General features: G+C 46.3%; 1 protein-coding gene across 1 annotated transcript in view; it reads right to left on the bottom strand.

Annotated features, from left to right (window-relative positions):
* The window catches only part of LOC121855097, a gene marked incomplete at its 5' end in the record, with an annotated part of 41,859 nt that extends 27,975 nt beyond the window's left edge, over nt 1-13,884 (bottom strand). The window contains one exon of the mRNA XM_042349936.1: nt 13,668-13,884. Within this exon, the coding sequence (XP_042205870.1) occupies nt 13,668-13,884 (217 nt within the window). The remainder of the gene's footprint in view (nt 1-13,667) is intronic.
* Nucleotides 13,885-19,234: the final 5,350 nt, after the last annotated feature.

Below are 19,234 nucleotides of genomic sequence, written 5' to 3'. Positions count from 1 at the left end.
TAACCTTGGACTTTAACCTTCGATTTGATCCTTGGACTTTAACCTTCGACTTTAACCTTGGACTTAAACCTTGGACTTAACCTTGGACTTTAACCTTGGACTTAACCTTCGATTTGATCCTTGGACTTTAACCTTCGACTTTAACCTTGGACTTGACCCTTGGACTTATCACAACCATCAAACACAAAATAATGTTATTCGTTGTTCTTACTGGTTAAAAAAAGGTGAAAATAGAACTTTAAAATGGCGGCTGTAGGTTCATGGCTCTCAGTGACCTTGTTACTACCTTATGAGAGAGAGAGAGAGAGGAGAGAGAGTGACCTTGACCTTGACCTCTGACCCATGAAGGTGACCTCAGCTTCAAAGGCTTACATACATAAAGACTGTCATGCAGAAGTCTTGGTGTGTGTGTGTGTGTGGGTTTGTGTGTGTGGTGGTGTGTGTGTGTGTTGTGTGTGTGTGTGGTGGTGTGTGTGTGTGTGTGTGTGTGTGTGTGTGTGTGTGTGTGTGTGTGTGTGTGTGTGTGTGTGTGTGTGTGTGTGTGTGTGTGTGTGTGTGTGTGTGTGTGTGTGGAGAGAGCTTGCCTGGTGATGCCTGGACGGACGGGCGGAGGAATGGACGGGCGAGCAAGTGGAATGAAAAGTGGACGGATAAATAGACAGACGCACGGACGGAGAGACGGACACAAACAAACACAAAAACAAACACACAAACAAACACACAAACAAAAAACACACAAACACACAAACAACAAACAAACACACAAACACAAACACAAACAAACAAACAAACAAACACACAAACAAACACACAAACAAACAAACACACAAACACAAACACACAAACAAACAAACAAACAAACACACAAACAAACAAACAAACAACAAACACACAAACACAAACACACAAACAAACAAACAAACAAAACAAACACACAAACAAACAAACAACAACAAACACAAACAAACAAACACACAAACACAAACACACAAACAAACAAACAAACAAACAAACAACAAAACAAACACAAACAAAACCAATTTTTCTCAACCGGTAATTGGGGCAAGAACAATCATTACGACAACACGGTAATTACCCAACAACCAATTAAACGCTCCGTGTAATTACTAGGCTATTTTCGTTAACAATGTGAAAAATGGCCGCCAGGGAGGTTGTGGGTTGACACTATCTGAGACCGACAGCCAGATTATGGTGGGGGTTAGGTTAGGTTTGGTTAGATTAGGTTGGATTAGGTTATTGTCTTCAAGGGTTGAGGTAATTCCTAGGGTGAGGGTGTAGGGTGAGGGGTGTAGGGTGAGGTGGGGTGAGGTGGGGTGAGGTGTAGGGTGAGGGTGTAGGGGTGAGGGTGTGGGTGTAGGGGTGAGGTGTAGGGTGGGGTGTAGGGTGAGGTGTAGGGGTGAGGGTGTAGGGTGGTGTGGGGTGTAGGGGTGAGGTGTGGGGTGAGGTGTAGGGTGGGGTGTAGGGGTGAGGGTGTGGGGTGAGGGTGTGGGGTGAGGTGTGGGGTGAGGGGTGTGGGGTGGGGTGTGGGGTGTAGGGTGAGGGGTGTGGGGTGAGGGTGTAGGGTGAGGTGTAGGGGTGGTGTAGGGTGGTGGGGTGGGGTGTGGGGTGGGGTGAGGGTGTGGGGTGAGGTGTAGGGTGGGGTGGGGTGTGGGGTGAGGGTGTGGGGTGGGGTGTGGGGTGAGGGTGTGGGGTGAGGGGTGTGGGTGTGGGGTGTGGGGTGTGGGGTGAGGGTGTGGGGTGAGGGTGTGGGGTGAGTGGTGGGGTGTGGGGTGTGGGGTGGGGGTGAGGGGTTGTGGGGTGGGGGTGTGGGGTGGGGTGTGGGGTGGGGTGTGGGGTGTGGGGTGGGGGTGAGGGTGTGGGGTGAGGGGGTGTGGGGTGAGGGGTGTAGGGTGAGGTGTGGGGTGGTGTAGGGGTGAGGGGGTGGGGTGTGGGGTGAGGGGTGTGGGGTGAGGGTGGGGGTGTAGGGGTGAGGGTGTGGGGTGGGGTGGGGGGGGTGTGGGGGGTGAGGGTGTGGGGTGAGGTGTGGGGTGTGGGGTGGGGTGTGGGGTGAGGGTGTGGGGTGTGGGGTGTGGGATGAGGTGTGGGGTGGGGTGGGGTGGGGTGAGGGTGTGGGGTGGGGTGTGGGGTGAGGGTGTGTGGGTGAGGGGTGTGGGGTGAGGGTGTGGGGTGGGGTGTAGGGTGAGGGTGAGGGTGTAGGGTGAGGTGTAGGGTGTGGGGTGTGGGTGTGGGTGAGGTGTAGGGGTGAGGGTGGGTGTGGGGTGAGGTGTGGGGTGTGGGGTGAGGTGTGGTGGGGTGTGGGGTGGGGTGAGGTGTGGGGTGTGGGGTGTGGGGTGAGGGTGTGGGGGGTGTGGGGTGGGGTGTGGGGTGTGGGGTGTGGGTGTGGGGTGAGGGTGTGGGGTGGGGTGTGGGTGTGGGGTGTGTGGGGTGGGGTGTGGGGTGTGGGGTGGGGTGTGGGTGTGGGGTGAGGGTGTGGGTGTGGGGTGGGGTGTGGGTGTATGGTGAGGGTGTGGGATGTAGGGGTGTGGGGTGAGGTGTGGGGTGAGGGTGTATGGTGGGGGTGTGGGTGAGGGTGTGGGGTGAGGGTGTAGTGAGGGGGGTGTGGGGTGAGGGTGTAGGGGTGAGGGTGTGGGGTGTAGGGTGAGGGTGTAGGTTGAGGGTGTGGGATGTAGGGTGAGGGTGTAGGGTGAGGGTGTAGGGTGAGGGGTGTGGGTGTAGGATGAGGATGTAGGTTGGGGTGTAGGTGTATGGTGGGGTGTAGGATGTAGGGTGAGGGTGTAGGGTGAGGGTGTGGGGTGAGGGTGAGGGTGTAGGGTGTAGGGTGAGGGGTGTAGGGTGAGGTGTAGGGTGTAGAGGCAGTGGGTCCGTTGTGAAGAAGAGAACTTTAAAAATATCGGCGTCGTCCCTGGCGGCACAGTGGACAAATATCACCACCTGCTCACCTTGGTCTTACTCTTCTAATTGGTCAAGTGAAAACGCCTCTGATTGGCTTATTCGTGATTCAAAACGCCTCTGATTGCTATTCGTGATTCAAAACGCCTCTGATTGGCTTATTCGTGGTTAAAAGCCTTTGATTGGTTCATTCGTGATTAAGAACGCCTCTGATTTGTTCATTCGTGATTAAAAACGTCTCTGATTGGCTGATTCGTGATGTAAAAAACGTCTCTGATTGGTTCATTTGTGATTAAAAACGCCTCTGATTGGCCGATTAGTGATAAATCTCTGATTTGATTCTTGTAAAAACGTCTTGTTGGTTCATTCGTGAAGTAAATCAAAAGCCTTATAAAACCCAGCATAATAAATCACACAATCAAGCTTAATTATCAAAAGCATTATCAAGCATTATACCACCAAGCATAATTATCTAAAGCTTTAAGCATTATAGAGTAGAGTTATGAATTACCAAGCATTATAGAGTAGAGTTATGAATTACCGAGCATTATAGAGTAGAGTTATGAATTACCAAGCATTATAGAGTAGAGTTATGAATTACCGAGCATTATAGAGTAGAGTTATGAATTACCGAGCATTATAGAGTAGAGTTATGAATTACCAAGCATTATAGAGTAGAGTTATGAATTACCGAGCATTATAGAGTAGAGTTATGAATTACCGAGCATTATAGAGTAGAGTTATGAATTACCAAGCATTATAGAGTAGAGTTATGAATTACCGAGCATTATAGAGTAGAGTTATGAATTACCAAGCATTATAGAGTAGAGTTATGAATTACCGAGCATTATAGAGTAGAGTTATGAATTACCAAGCATTATAGAGTAGAGTTATGAATTACCAAGCATTATAGAGTTATAGAGTGTAGTGTGTTTGATGGCAGCTCGTTCATGGCACTTAGTGGAGCCTTGGCATAATATTTTCACGGTGAATTTAATCCAATATTGATTATGGTAAGGTTAGTGTAACAGGGGGTGTCTCTCTCTCTCTCTCTCTCTCTCTCTCTCTCTCTCTCTCTCGTTTCCTTCACCCACTCTCCCCAGACCCTAGAGAGAGAGAGAGAGAGAGAGAGAGAGACCAACCTTTCCCGTATGTAAACGAACAATGGCCCTTAATCTCAGCCCATCAGGTCCCCACAGCCCCCCATCAGGTCTCCCAGCCCCCCATCAGGTCCCCACAGCCCCCACCAGCCCCCCTCCGCCATACATCCCTCCAAATTGGGAGAGGGATTAGCCCAATTCCACTCTGTGTTTCGAGTCCAATTACAGATTCCTCCCTTGCAGTCCACTACACCCGGCTCCACGGTAGTCCTCTATATCCGGCTCTAGTACAGTCCGCTTTATCCGTCAACAATATGGTCCACTATATCCGGTCACGCTATACTCTACTATACCCGGCTCCGGTGTGGTGTCAACTATATCCGGCCCCCATTGTAGTCCGAAAAATCCGGCTCCACTCTATCCGGCTATCGTTAATTACTCGTGTACTTGTTAACATTAGTCTCAATGGATCATAAGTTTATATTAGGGGTTAAGTCATCGTACTCAAGGGGTCAAGTCATCGTCCTCAAGGGGTCAAGTCATCGTCCTCAAGGGGTCAAGTCATCGTCCTCAAGGGGTCAAGTCATCGTCCTCAAGGGGTCAAGTCATCGTCCCTCATAAATGTCGCCTCAAGGGGTCAAGTCATCGTCCCTTGGCGCGCGGGCCAAGCCATCGTCCCTCAAGGTCGTCATCGTCCTCAAGGGGTCGTCATCGTACTCAAGGGGTCAAGTCATCGTCCCTCAAGGGGTCAAGTCAATGTCCCTGGCGGGGTCAAGTCATCGTCCTCAAGGGGTCAAGTCATCGTCCTCAAGGGGTCAAGTCATCGTCCTCAAGGGGTCAAGTCATCGTCCTCAAGGGGTCAAGTCATCGTCCTCAAGGGGTTAATATTAATGTTTTCCCTAATCACTTCACTAAACTAAGGTAACTTAATAGTTTTTCCCTAACAGCCTCATTTATGATCATTTTTTCCCCTAACTGGTAGAAAAAAAAAGATTAGTTCCCCCTAACTGTAACCTAACTGCCTCATGTAATTAAATTTTCCCAGACATATCTAATTATTTTTTCCCTTAAGTGCTTGTGTAATTAAATTTCTTCCCTGACTCGTTCAATAAAATTTTTCCCGACTTATTTTTTTTCCCTGACTCATTAATTTTTTCCCTAACACAAATTATCTTTAAATAACATTAATATTAATTTTTCACTAATAAAAAAAATCCTACAAAAACTATAAACGAAAAATTTATTAAAAAAAAATCTGGTAATATCGCAAAAACCTGTGACGTTATTGATATAATTGAGCAGGAAAGATAATTAAAATACTCTTACAACTTCAATATTCGATAATTATAGATGATTGTAATAATATCGCCTTAATTAACAGTCATTTATATAATATTGAAAGATCAGAGTAATTAATTAATAAAGTTTTTTTGTTGAATATAACTTTCGGGAAATTAGAGAACTGGCAACACTGTCTGGGTGTGGATATTGATGCTCCCCCCCTCCACCACCCACACTACCCCACAACCACCCCACAATCCCCCACACAAGGTAGGAGGAATCATTAAACGGGGGCTTTTAAGGAGTAATATGGCCAGAGAGAGGAAGACAATGGTTTTGACGCTGGTATGGATTTTAATATGGCGAGACCTTGGTGTATATGACTGTGTGTATGTATGTATGGGTGTGTGTGTATGTATGTATGTGATCCCCCCCAGTAGAGTATATATATACAGTGTACGTTTTGGTAGGGGAGGATATGCAAAGCCAGTGTAACGGTGTGGCTTTGAGGATATATCAACAGCAAACACGGCCTACCTATGCATGGTGACACCCCCCCACTCACTACCACCCCCTCCTCCCCCCCACCACTACCCCTTATCTCCCCTCCACACCCCATTTCATATGACATTACCGCCATAAACTTAGTATCACCACTACCACCACACAAACCCCCACCACTATCACCACTCATCCCAACCCACAAGGAGTGAAGGCATCTTGACTGACTGTGTGTGCGTGCGTGTGTGTGTGTGTGTGTGCGTGTGTGTGTGTGTGTGTGTGTGTGTGGTGTGTGTGTGTGTGTGTGTGTGTGCGTGCGTGTGTGTGTGTGTGTGTGCGTGTGTGTGTGTGTGTGTGTGTCAGGTAGTAAACTTCGCTTCAAACTCCTTCATAAATATATGTCGTGTTTCCTTTACAGCTGCCCAAAATCACAATAGACTTTTGGGATCGTAAAAATATGGACAAAAATCCTGTTATGGAAGAGAGATCTTAGCTGGGCGCCATACTCACAAGAAACAGCAAATTCTCTTAAAAAAAATATCTCCACACCATGACAGAGAGGGGATGGAGGAAGAGGAGAGGAGACAAGAGGAGAGAAGAGAAGAGAAGAGAGAGATAGAGAATTAACGCTATCCTGTCCATATGTATAATTACGTTCAATAGAGACACTATACTCGACCAGCTTCACTTCCTCAACTGTAACATCAGGTACCCACTCACAGCTGGGTCGAGTGAGGAATCCCCGGGCCGTGAACCACTGACCATTAGGTACAGGAGGTGAGTGTTGTATTCATTCGCCCACCGCACACCTCAGTTTATATTAATGGTACAGGTGGTGGTGCGAGTGGTGGTGCAAGTGGTGAAACAGGTGGTGGTACAGGTGGTGGTACAGGTGGTGGTGGTACAGGTGGTAGGAGTCGGCCACTAGTGGTAATATTTTGCCCTTTACCTTCCTGAGATTGTTTATTGATTACGCCAGGAGGAGGAGGAAGAGGAAGAGGAGGAGGAGGAGGAAGTAGTTGTGAAAGGAGGGAGGAGGAGGAAGACTAAGAAGAGGAGGAGGAGAAAGAGGTGGAAGATGAGGCGGAGGAAGAAGACATCCAGGAGAATAACCCAACGAACTACTACTATCACCACCACTATCACCACCACTATCACCACCACTATCACCACCACTATCACCACCACTATCACCACCACTATCATTAAAACACTTCAATCATCACCACTAGAACGACCACACACACACACCGTCACTATCACCACCACTATCACCACCACTATCACCACCACTATCACCACCACTATCACCACCACTATCACCACCACTATCACCACCACTATCACCACCACTATCACCACCACCATCAACAACAAAGAGAAAGGCAGAAAAAACAGAGTATAAAATGTTTTAGTGTTTTACCATTAAGACTTAGGGAGTTCTGCTGTACAAAATCTTACTTTGCATATTATCCCGCGACACTGGACCCATTCCCCGCGTTGGGTGTCGTAGCAGGGTGGGAGAGTGGGTGGGAAGAGTGGGTGGGGAGGGGGGGGGTTGGAAGTGGGTTGGGGAGGTGGAGGAATCGGGAAGCGGTGATAAGCGGCGAGAAATGATGTGAAGCAGAGATGTGGTCTAGAAAGTAGTGGTGAAGTATGATAGAATACTCGACTCCAAGGGTCAATTTTAACCCTACTTGAAGAATCATAACTCCTGAATGGTTAACTCTAACATAACCAAATTTAATGAGGCAATTGCTCTAGTGTCAATAAAAGTGTAGACCAACTTTCATAACTCTACTTCAATTAGTTTTTGTGAATAATGCAAATGAATAATGACGACCATATATAAACATCCAGTTTCAAACCTCGATTAAAATTGGTTACTGATGAAGACCCCTGGATGAATAATGCTCTGACACACACGCACGCACACACACACACACGCACACACACACGCACACACACACACACACACACACACACACACACACACACACACACCTCTCCACTCATCTCCAAGCTCAGGGGACTAATAATTTAATTACACAACAACAGCAGAGTCTTCCCTCACCCCAGAAGCCTCCATTATTTAAATTATAGTTTGTTTATGTGTGTGTGTGTGTGTGTCATCCCTACCTGTGTCTCTTTATCTCTCCACCCCCTCTCTCTCACCCCCTCTCTCTCCACCCCTCTCTCTCTCCTACCCCCTCTCTCTCCCTACCCCTCTCTCTCCACCCCTCTCTTTCCCACCCCCTCTCTCTCCACCCCCTCTCTCTCACCCCTCTCTCTCCCTACCTACCACCACTATAATTACCCACACCAAAACATTGCCCCAACTTGCTATTCAATTCAGCATTATTTTTCTCATGTGGATTCACAAACTCAAAATATTAAATAGTGTTCCCTACAACTACCTCCTCCTCACCCCTCACCCTCACCCCTCCCCTCACCTCTCCCCCTCCAAAGCTTTAAAGGTACAAAAATAAAAATATTTGTCATCGTGTGGACAAAAAAATTTAAAGTTGAAAAAACAAAAATTGTATTTGTCACCTGGTGGGTCTCAAATTTGGACCACCAAGCTACCTGAGCATTGAGAGTCTACCGGAAGCTCATTAGTGGGTTCAGGTGTGACTCACATACTGAAAGGTAATTTGAATATTGTGGAGGTGGGGAGGAAGGCATTACCTGAAAAATAGACGCAACAGAGATTTTAAATAGGATATTGTGGTTTATTAAAAGACATATACGTTTGATCCTAACCTAACCTAAACAACCTAACCTAACCTAACCTAACCTAGCCTAGCCTAACCTAACCAAAGATGCTTCCTACGTGTCTAAATATGTTACATATCTCTAAAAAATTCTTTACTGTTGATTTTAGGTAAGGCTATGGTGGTTATGGTAGTTTGTGAGACAATTCATGGTAGTTATGGTGGCTTGGGAGGTAGTTCATGGTAGTTATGGTGGCTGGGAGGCAGTTCATAGTAGTTATGGTGGCTGGGAGGCAGTTCATGGTGAATGGTGGCTGGGAGGCACTTCATGGTGGATATGGGAGATGGTGGGGAGTGTGATTAATGGTGCACGCTAATCCAGGATATTGATAACCCTTCAGTGTGGTGCAGTGAGGGATGGTGGTAGTAATGGTGGTAGTGGTGGTAGTAATGGTGGTGGTAGTGATGATGGTGGTTGTAGTTGTGATGGTGGTGGTGGTGGTAGTGATGACGATGGTGGTGGTACTGGCAACGAGAGAGAGAGAGGATATATGACAGCCGTTCTCCGTGTTGACAGGTGAGATGGCTCCTATAATTACCCTCAATTAACACCTGTTGCCGCTAATGTGTCGACAACAGAGTGATATAAACGGTAAGTGTGATGGCGTTAACGGTAACAACGGCAGCAGGCAGCAGCAAAAACAACCAAATCGGTGATTGTGGGCGTTGTGGGCGGTGCATGTCAACGGTGGGTGGTATTGGGAGGGATTTGGGTGGTGTGGGAGGGATTTAAGCGGCGTAGGAGGGATGTGGGAGGGATATGCGCGGTGTGGGAGGGATATGGGCGGTGTGGGGGGAATATGGGTGGTGTGTGGGCAGTGTGTGGGCGGCACGATACACAATGTGGGCTGTAGGGGTGGGGGTGGGATTGAGGTCTGTGGCCACCGATTTCCAATAGCCAATACGGGAATGACTCAGTGATGAAGGTCCACCACATGAAGGCCACCGTACTGCACGCCCACCACGCCCCCCACTATACCTCCCCCGCCCACCACGCCTTCCCACGCCCACACCAGGCTCTCCACGCCACCACGCCTCCCCACGCCTTCCCACGCCCACACCAGGCTCTCCCGCCCACCACGCCTCCCCCACGCCTTCCCCACGCCCACACCAGGCTCTCCCGCCCACGCCTCCTCACGCCCACCACGACTATCTCACACCCAGGACTAGAGGAATAACACCCAGGGCGGGAGGAGGAACGGGAGGAGGAGCACAGTGGGCGGAAGGACTGTGGGCAATACGTGGGAGGAGGAACACAGCGAGCGGGAGGAGGAACACAGTGAGCGGGAGGAGGAACGCAGTGAGCGGGAGGAGGAACAGCGTGCGGGAGGAGGAACAGCGTCTTGAGGGCAATGTGCGGGAGGCTGTAAGAGGCGGCCCAACAACACGCAAGACTGAGCCTCGACACAGCTGGTCTACATTGATCCACACCACCTACACCTGGCCCTACACCTGGCCCTCATCCACACACCTGGCCCTCCTCCACACACCTGGCCCTCCACACCACCTACACCTGGCCCTCCACACCACTTACACCTGGTTCTCCAAACACCTATACCTAGTGCTCCACACACCTGGCCTTCTTCCACACTTGACCCTCTTCATACATGGCCCTCTTTCACACCTGGCCCTCCTCCACATCTAGCCCTCCTCCACACTTGGCTCTCCACACCTGGTCCTCCTCCACACACCTGGCCCTCTCCACATCTGATCCCCAAGTATAACTAGATAAACTGCGAATGCCTGGGGATCGAACCACCGACAGGAACAATAGGCAAGCGCTGTAACCACTTGACGACAAAATGGCGAAACGAATATGAAACTTAATTCCATACGTGGGGATGTTTAAGTGAAGGAAAATCTATTGTTGTGCTTCTAGGAGTCAAGATGGATCCCGTGTTGACATCAAACGCTCTTGTCAACAACTCCAGTACGCCATATTCGTGACGTCGTCATTTCCGGCGATAACATTCTACAATAACATATCAGTTTAAGTGTTTGTCCCAAGGCTAGATGGCTCATTCAACACAGCTTACGACACACACACACACACACACGAGAGATACGAGCCTAAGGGGAATTGCATTGTTTATTTTAAATATTTAGTGAGTAAATATTAGCAGTAGAAGCATGCAAATATTACCTGTTTATAAGACATTGTTGAGCGTTGAGGCCAAGAGGAGAGTTTAATCTTATTCTCGACACGGGGCAAGACGGTGCTATACTGAGAGCAAGTGGGTGGTATACTGAGGAGGGCAAGACGGTGCTATACTGAGGTGGGCAAGAGGGTTGCTATACTGAGGAGGGCAAGACGGTGCTATACTGAGGTGGGCAAGAGGTGGTATACTGAAGTGGGCAAGACGGTGCTATACTGAGGAGGGCAAGAGAGTGGTATACTGAAGTGGGCAAGAGGGTTGCTATACTGAGGAGGGCAAGTGGGTGGTATACTGAGGAGGGCAGAAGAGGTGGTATACTGAGGAGGCAAGAGAGTGGTATACTGGAGTGGGCAAGACGGTGCTATACTGAGGTGAGCAAGAGGCACTGTCCTTGCTTTACATTACCTCTGCCATTACACCCCCTCCTCCCCCACACACACTGGGGTAAACATATCGCAATTATATCAAACCAGAAAAAACCCGAAGTATATGTCAACAATATCAACATAACACCAAAATAATTAATTACGTCACGTCAACAATATATTTCGTTATAAAAAAATAGTTAAATGATTAATTATACTAAACTTCCTCTGTCCGCTTTGACAAATAACTCGGCCGCTTTCATCCGGACGTTATTATCGGTTAAAAAATACGTAAAATACGGGTGTTATTATTTTTGACTGATAACACCGAGACAGACAGAACACATAGAACACTGTGTAAGATGCACAACACACGCAAGACAACACAACGCAACTCATACGCAACTCAATCCAGTCTAAGATATTCGTCGGGTCAAACACAAGTTTTGAGAAGATAACAGATACGAAATATTTTCCGAAAATATTCTACCGGTGATGTAATGGTGTGCGGTGGGGGAGTGAATAAACCTCTCCTCCCGGCCTAAGGGTCTCTGGTTCACGCCCGAGGCACCTCTAGTCGATCCAGTTGTGAATGGGTCCCTGACTTTACAATTGGTATGGTGATGGTGATGGGGAGAGAGTGTGTGTGTGTGTGTGTGTGCCCCCTACTCCCACCCCCATGGCACTTCTAACACACACACACACACACACACACACACACAAGCACCCTTACCGATAATCAATGAAAATCAAACGAGTGGGGAAGATTTGCATCCAGTAATGTAATGTGTGTGTGATTCAGTGGTTCTCCCTCCTGCTGCTGCCACCTGCTGCTGCCGCCGCCTACTGCTGCTGTCGCCACCTGCTGCTGCCGCCACCACTATTACCTGCTTCTGCCGCCACCTGCTGCTGCTGCCGCCACCTGCTGCTGCCGCCACCATTATTACCTGCTTCTGCCACCCACCTGCTGCTTCTGCCACCACCTACTGCTTCTGCCACCACTATTCCTGCTTCTGCCACCACTATTACCTGCTTCTGCCACCACTATTACCTGTTGCTGCCACCTCCCCATCACCCCATGACCTTCCGACTTCCTCCATCCCATCATCTTGTCCCTCAGCCCCATCACTATCATTCTCCCCATTCCAACCCCCATCATTCCACTGACCTCCCACTAGTGTGTGTGTGTGTGTGTGTGTGTGTGGTCAAGCCTCCATCAGCACCATCAATCTCACTTAACACCAATTTCACCAAAATAGGACATGGATATTTCCTCCCCCCCTCCCCACCCCTTCCCTCTCCTCCTCCTCTTCCTTCCTCCTCCTCCCTCCTCCCTTCCTCCCTCCCTCCAGGAAGAGCATAAAGGGATCAGGGGAAGGGGTGAGGAGGGAGGAGAGGGAGGGGTGAGGGTGAAGGGAGGAGAAGGGGGGGAGGTAGATATATCAGGAAGTATAACGCAGGCTTTAAATATAACTGGGAGGCTATTGTGAGAGGGAGAGAGAGAGGGAGAGGGAGAGAGGACCGTAGGAAGGGGGAGCCCACTCTCCCTCCACTCTCCCCAGCAAGACCGAAGGACAATCTGCTTTAATATCTCCAGCTCCCATCTATCAACCTCTCTACTCTCTCACTCTCTCACTTTCCACTCCTTCGTTCACTCTCACTTTCTCTCTCATTCTGTTCTATTCTCATTCTACTCTCTTTGTCATACTCTTATTCTTTCTCTGTTACTCTCACTTCCCTTTCCCTGTCACTCACTTCCCTCTCCCTGTCACACTCACTTCCCTCTCCCCGTCACACTCACTTTCCCTCTCCATTCGGCCATCCATAAAACCAATTTATCTTTCAATAACTAACAAAATAATTCATCGATTGGTATCAAATTTGCTCAGTAGTTTCATAATGTAAATGTGTAAATCAGGGAAAAAAATCAGTCATTTCTATCGTTTTTTACAGGAATTATGGCCATTTTTACACTATGGAGTTTTTGTAGTGATTTAAAATTATCCGTTGGTTGCATTATGCTATTGGTAACTTGTGTACGATGTGTGTTTTTTCCCATGTATGTATTTGTCATGTACGTGTCTGTCTACTCACTAAAACGCACATGAGAATGACCTAAATATCTAATCTAACTTCACAAACTCACCTAACTTAACCAAAACCAACCTAACTTAACCTAACAAAATAACTAACCTAACCCAACCTAACTTAACCTAACAAACAAAAATAATCTAACAATCAAACAGAATAACCTCAGGGATCGAACCAGGTACCATTAGAACAGAAGACGAGTACTGTACCCACTCAGCCACCGCAACCCAGTTTTAGGTTCACATCAAGATCATTTGTGGGGTCAGTTCACGTCAGCTTCTCTAAATAAACACAATAAATATGGGGGTTGTGGGGAGGGAGGGAGAGGGAAGGGGAGGGGAAGGGGGAGAGGGGAGGGAGGGAAGGGGGAGGGAAGGGAGAGGGGAGAGGGGAGAGGGGAAGGGGAGGGAGAGGGAAAGGGGGGGAGGAAAGGGTGAGGAGGAGGAGGGAGGGAAGGGTGAGGAGGGGGGAGGGTGTTGGAGTACTTACCTTGGTCGGGGGCGTAGCGATCCCTGACGTGGGTGACGGGAGGGTTCTCGGTCAGGAGGCGGTAGTACCCCTGCAGCACTAGGACCAGCTCCTCGGCGTCCCGGTCCTCAAGGCTCAGGAGGAGGTTCTGCAGGAGGAAGGAACACGTGTTAACTTCTGCAGGAGGTACACAATGGTACAATATAACCTTTTGAGTACGATGATTTAACTGAGTACAGTGTCATCTTAGGCAATGGAATAGGTAATCGTTCTCAAGGGGTTAAGACATCGTACTCAGGGGGTTAAGTCATCGTACTCAGGGGTTAAGTCATCATACTCAATGGCTGTACGAAGGTCCAAATTTAAAGACACGATGTTCACACACACACACACACACACACACACTTAATGGGTTAAACTCACTAAATCCAATTGCATAATCTTGAACCCTTGCGACGGACGGACGGTGGGACGGACGGTGGAACAACGGTGGAACGGACGAACGATGGAACGTACGAACATGACACAGGGGACGGGGGGTGGGGGGACGGTAAAAGATTCAAGGGATAAAGATTATTGAACCATAAAACACCGTAAAAAAACCCCATCTAATACAATACAAAATAACAACTACATTAACAACTCCAGCAGGGAAAAAACAACAACAATAACAGGAACAACAACAATAACTAACAGGAATAAAAACAATAACAAAAAACTAAACAGTAATATCGTCTTTAACAACAACAACAAGAGTAGCGTCTGGGTGTACAGGTCAGGTCAGTAGGGGTAGGAGTGTAAACCTTGAACTGACTCTTGTATCACCTGAGGAGAAGAAGGAGAAGACGATGGAGGAAGGAAGAAAAGGAGGAGATGGGAGAAGAGGAAGGAAAAGGGACGGATGAGAAGGATGAGGAAAAGGAGGAGGCAGTAGTAGGAGAAAGGCCCCCTCCCGACGTCTCCCTCCTCACTCAGGGAAAGCAAATCCTCCCAGGGGCCAACGACGAGGAGCCAGCACCCGCGGGTTCAAGGGAGGATCAACCCCTACCCCGGCCCCCAGAATTACGCCTTAATCCTGATGGAGACACGTTAAAGACGACCTACTGAAGATATACCAGCACCTCAGGGCACCTCCAGGGCACCTCCAGGGCACCTCCAGGGCACCTCCAGGGCACCTCCAGGACACCTCACGACACTCCAGGGCACCTCACGACACTCCAGGGCACCCAGGACACCCCACGACACTCCAGGGCACCTCCACGACACCCAGGGCACTCCACGACACTCCAGGGCACCCTGCTCAGGACATCTCCAGGCCTCCACGACACTCCAGGGCACCTCCAGACCTCCACGACACTCCAGGCACCTCCACGACACCCAGGCACCTCCGACCTCCGACCCAGGCCCTCCAGACACCCAGGGCACCTCGACACTCCAGGCACCGACACTCAGAGAGGGCGCGGCACCTCCGACTCCAGACACCCAGGACACCTCCACGACACTCCAGGGCACCTCCACGACACTCCAGGGCACCTCCACGACACTCCAGGGCACCTCCACCCGGACTCGGCGCCAGGGCACCCAGGCGACCGGACCCGACACCCAGGCACCTCCATACCTCCATAATACACCAAGGCAGCTCCACATCACGAGAATCTAGACACACACACACACACACACACACACACCAGGAATCAGCGCTCTAACTTTGTACGAGTTCCGTGAGGCGAGTTACATCAGTCGTCTGGTTATCAGTAAAGAATTACACGGAAGAATGCCGAGTAGGAGGCGGGTCGAGGGTGACGTAACAGATGGTCGAGTATTAAGACAGAGAACTCCAACTTGTCTCTTATTCTCTTTGAATTAGTTACTTATTGAAGGAGGAGCTCGATTTATCGTCCCCCCCGCTCCTCCTCCTCCTCCCCAGCAGTGATTCTCAAGTATGACGTCTTTATACCTTGAAGGCCCAGCTATACCTTGAAGGATTACTCTCTACCTTGAAGGATCACCTCCCTCTACCTTGAAGGATCACCTCCTCTACCTGAAGGATCACTCTACCTTGAAGGATCACTCTCTACCTTGAAGGATCACCTCCCTCTACCTTGAAGGATCACCTCCCTCTACCACTGGACTCATTACGAGGACTTGTAATAATAAACAGACCACAACACGTCACTTAAACACCCAAGATGATATCATTATAAACAGATGACGTCATATATAAACAGATGACGTCATATATAAACAGATGACGTCATATATAAACAGATGACGTCATATATAAACAGATGACGTCATATAAACGAATGACGTCATATATAAACAGATGACGATCATATACTAGAAACAGATGACGTCATATAAACAGATGACGTCATATATAAACAAAAGATGACGTCATATATAAACAGATGACGTGCGCATAAACAAGATGACATCGCCTACAACAGATGACGTCATATAAACGGAATGACGTCATATATAACAGATGACCATATATAAACAAATGACGTCATATATAAACAGATGACGTCATATACCGGCTGCTGAATGACGTCATATATAAAGCCAGATGACGTCATATAAACAGATGACGTCATATATAGCAGATGACGTCATATATAAGCAGATGACGTCATATATAAACGAATGACATCATATACCGTAACGAATGACGTCATATAAACAGATGACGTCATATAAACAGATGACGTCGCAAACAGATGACGTCATATATAAACAGATGACGTCATATATAAACAGATGACGTCATATATAAGCATGAATGACGTCATATATAAGCAGATGACGTCATATAAACAGACGTCATATAAAATGACGTCATATATAGCTAGATGACGTCATATAAACGACGAATGACGTCATATACCGACAGATGACGTCGCCGCAAACAGATGACGTCATAAACAGATGACGTCATATAAATGAATGACGTCATATATAAACAGATGACGTCGCGCAAACTGAATGACGTCATATATAAACAGATGACGTCATATAAACAGATGACGTCATATATAAGCGAATGACGTCGCGCATATAAGCGAATGACGTCATATAAACAGATGACGTCATATATAAGATGACGTCATATATAAACAGATGACGTCATATATAAACAGATGACGTCATATATAAACAGATGACGTCATATATAAACAGATGACGTCATATATAAACAGATGATAATCATATATAAACAAAGATGACGTCATATATAAACAGATGACGTCATATATAAACAGATGACGTCATATATAAACCGAATGACGTCATATAGCTGAATGACGTCATATATAAACGGTGACGTCATATATAAACAGATAGCGTCATATATAAGCAGATGACGTCATATATAAACGAATGACGTCATATATAAACAGATGACGTCATATAGGCATAGATGACGTCATATATAAACAGATGACGTCATATATAAACAGATGACGTCATATAAACAGATGACGTCATATATAAACAGATGACGTCATATAAACTGACGTCATATATAACAGATGACGTCATATATAAACAGATGACGTCATATAAACAGATGACATCATATAAACAGATGACGTCATATAAAACAGACGACATCATATATAAACAGATGACGTCATATATAAACAGATGACGACATATATAAACAGATGACGTCATATATATAAAATGAATGACGTCATATATAAACAGATGACGTCATATATAAACGAATGACGTCATATATAAACAGATGACCTCATATATATAAACAGATAACGTCATATAAACAGATGACGTCATATATAAAAGCAGATGACGTCATATAAACAGATGACGTCATATATAAACAGATGACGTCATATATAAACAGATGACGTCATATCGAGCAGATGACGTCATATATAAACAGATGACGTCATATATAAACGAATGACGTCATATATATTTCCGATAGCATCATATATAAACCCGATGACGTCGCCGTATAAACTGAATGACGTCATATATGGCAAAAGATGACGTCATATATATTCGGGCGACGTCGCCGCCATAAACAGATGACGTCATATAAACTGAATGACGTCATATATAAACAGATGACGTCGCATATAAACAGATGACGTCATATACTCAAACAGATGACGTCATATAAACGAATGACGTCATATAAACAGATGACGTCATATATAAATAGATGACGTCATATATAAACAGATGACATCATATATAAGCGAATGACGTCATATATAAACAGATGACGTCATATATAAACAGACTTGACGTCATATATAAACAGATGACGTCATATATAAGCTGAATGACGTCATATATATAAACAGATGACGTCATATATCAACAGAATGACGTCATATAAACAGATGACGTCATAACGCCTAACAGATGACGTCATATATAAACAGATGACGTCATATATAAACAGATGACGTCATATATAAACAGATGACGTCATATATAAACAGATGACGTCATATATAAACAGATGACGTCATATATAAACAAATGACGTCATATATAAACAGATGACGTCATATAAACGAATGACATCATATATAAACAGATGACGTCATGTAAACAGATGACGTCATATATAAAGCAGATGACGTCATATATAAGCACCAGATGACGTCATATATAAACAGATGACGTCATATATAAACTGAATGAAGCGGTATATAACAACAGATGACGTCGCGCAAACAGATGACGTCATATATAAACAGATGACGTCATATATAAACGAATGACGTCATATATAAACAGATGACGTCATATAGAAACTGAATGACGTCATACTCTCGACAGATGACGATCATATAAACGCTGACGTCATATATAAACAGATGACGTCATATATAAGCTGAATGACGTCATATAAACAGATGACGTCATATATAAACTGAATGACGTCATATATAAACAGATGACGTCGCTATATAAATGAATGACGTCATATATAGAGCAGATGACGTCATATATAAAACCAAATGACGTCATATATAAACGAATGACGTCATATAAACAAATGACGTCATATATAAACAGATGACGTCATATATATAAACCAGATGACGTCATATATAAGCAGATGACGTCATATAAACCAGATGACGTCATATATAAACAGATGGCGTCACATATAAACTGAATGACGTCCATATAAACAGATGACGTCATATATAAACGAATGACGTCATATATAAACAGATGACGACATATATAAACAGATGACGTCATATATAAACAGATGACGTCATATATAAACTGAATGACGTCATATAAACAGATGACGTCATATATAAGCTGAATGACGTCATATATAAACAGATGACGTCGCGCAAACGAACAGGCGTACCGCGCAAGCAGATGACGTCATATAAACAGATGACGTCATATATAAATAGATGACGTCATATATAAACAGATCACGTCATATATAAACAGATGACGTCATATATAAACAGATGACGTCATATATAAACAGATGACGTCATATATAAACAGATGACGTCATATATAAACAGATGACGTCATATATAAACAGATGACGTCATATATAAACAGAT

Source organism: Homarus americanus, unplaced genomic scaffold (assembly GCF_018991925.1).
Source record: "Homarus americanus isolate GMGI-L3 unplaced genomic scaffold, GMGI_Hamer_2.0 scaffold6565, whole genome shotgun sequence".
NCBI lineage: Eukaryota > Metazoa > Arthropoda > Malacostraca > Decapoda > Nephropidae > Homarus > Homarus americanus.
This window is presented reverse-complemented; position numbering and strand designations above follow the sequence as displayed.